The sequence below is a fragment of the Papaver somniferum genome, chromosome 10 (assembly GCF_003573695.1).
Source record: "Papaver somniferum cultivar HN1 chromosome 10, ASM357369v1, whole genome shotgun sequence".
NCBI classification, from domain to species: Eukaryota; Viridiplantae; Streptophyta; class Magnoliopsida; order Ranunculales; family Papaveraceae; genus Papaver; species Papaver somniferum.
In genome coordinates, this window is record NC_039367.1 from 154495726 (window position 1) to 154497870 (window position 2145).

The 2145-nt window shown below is 37.9% G+C and overlaps 1 protein-coding gene across 1 annotated transcript; it reads right to left on the minus strand.

The window, feature by feature from the left end:
• Positions 1 to 560: 560 nt before the first annotated feature.
• On the minus strand, positions 561 to 1469 carry LOC113316594 (calcium-dependent protein kinase 29-like). The gene has a single exon (XM_026564754.1). The coding sequence runs from the start codon at positions 1467 to 1469 to the stop codon at positions 561 to 563; it is 909 nt and encodes a 302-aa protein (XP_026420539.1).
• Between the last annotated feature and the right edge of the window lie 676 nt (positions 1470 to 2145).

Here is a 2145-nt window from a genome sequence, read left to right on the forward strand (position 1 = left end):
TTTATTTATGGAAAAAATTCATTTTTTGTGTTTAATTGTTTTACAAGAAACAAAACTCGTTTTATAAGAAAAAACCTAAACCTAACTTGATTTGCAAGTTAATTTTCATATAAATACAACTCGAAAATCTCTTTTCCAAACACACAAGCAGCGACCATCTCTAGGTTTACTTTTCTTCATATTCTTTCTTTTATTTTTGTACGGCGTTTTACTTCTATCCCCGTTGCTGAGTTTAAGAGTGGGTAACTTGTATTGTGCTAATACAAGTTATATCGGGCAGTCTTATCCTGGACACATCTTCGCACGTTGGGGTTTAGCATTATTTTAGAGTATACCTGCGAACTAATGTGTTAAGGACAGCTTGTTGAACCTGTGGTTCTGCCCTCATCAATTTTTTCGTGGTAGAGTTGTTTGATACGATTCTTTATATTTATTGTTTGATACATATGACATTTCTTCTATTGTTGCAAGACTCCAACAATTAGTTCTCAGCCACCTTTAATATATTAACGTAGGAAAGCCAATTATAAAAAACGAACCCACAATACTAAATTAACATCTCAAGTCATCCACGGATGATCAAGAATCTGATGTGCAGTTAGCCGCTTTGCAGGATCAAGGCATAGAATTTTACTAATCAAGTCTTTGGCAGATGCAGAGATTTGTTCCCACGGATAAGATGGAAAACGCAATTCCGCGGCAATAACAGCATGAAGGATCCTCAATTCTGTCGGTCCAGTAAATGGTACTTTCCCACCAAGAAGAAAGTAAAGAATAACACCGGCACTCCAAATATCCGCTGTTTGGTTGTAGCCCTTGCCTGTCAGCACCTCTGGAGCTATATAATGTGGAGTCCCAGTTCTTTCTTGAAGCGTCTCTCCGGGTTGAAAGTAAGTAGCGATGCCAAAATCAGTCAATTTGATGGGTAAGTATGAACCCTTTTTTGCCAGAAGAATGTTTCCAGGCTTCAAATCTCTGTGAACAACACCGTTTTCATGACAATACGCAACAACAAGAACGAGTTGCCGAAAAATAAGCCTAGCATTGAACTCTGAGAGCCTCTTGGATTTCTGCATATGATCGTAAAGGTCCCCACCAGCACATAGTTCCATTACTAGGTGGAAAGAATTTGCATCCTCATATACTTCCTTAAGATTCACAATATTTGAATGCCCGGATAATCTTCTCATTATATCAACTTCTAGCTTCACATTTCGGATGTCATCTTGTTTTACTAGTCTCTCCTCTGCGATGGATTTACACGCGCAAGTCTGTTTATTTTTTTTGTCGTAACACTCACGAACAACACCATAGTTTCCTGACCCTAATTCTTTTCCCAATTTATACCGATCTTCAAAACTAGTCAAGGTAGACTTACTACTGTTGCTCCATCCAAGAGCACATGTTTTGATGCCTGCCCAACATCTACCAATCCCACAGCCATCAGGGGGAGACAAAGAACCTGCCATGAATAACAACGAGAAAGAAGAAACATTGGTTAACTAAATACTTGTGTGCTGACTAACTCGAAATAACAACACCTTATTTATATGCATGCAAAACAGAGTCCACAACATAGTAGGAATATAGAGTCCACAACACAGTAGGAATAGAATTCTATGAATTGCTTGTTGACCACGGTATTATTGATGACTTTACTAAGGCACCTACTTGGCTATACGGTATTCCGCAAATTTTCGCCAATAGGCCAAAAATCAGCAAACACTTGCAAAAACTCATAGAAGTGATAAAAAAAATTCTTCCAAAATTATGAGATTTCTAAGTATAAAACCATGGCTAATTTTAGCAAGAGTGTTTGTTTTGTAGGGTTTCCTAATCCTAACCGTGGTTTCCGAAACTTTGCTTAACATGGGTTTCCTATCTCAGGCACATATACAGGATGCTAACTTATATAAATATACATAATCTTAATCTCTTCTCATAATAACATTCTTCTTACCAATCGGTCTTTTGAAGAAATACAACGCCCACTCTAATCAAGGTTAGGCTGCTAGATCATGGAATTGTCAGAGGGATATAGTTCTTCCTTCGAAAACTTAAGTCTTGAAGAAGATACGCATGCAGGTTCCAAGAATTTCACTAGACGGCATATGAACCCAAGCTCTTTAAACTGGGAAGATTCGG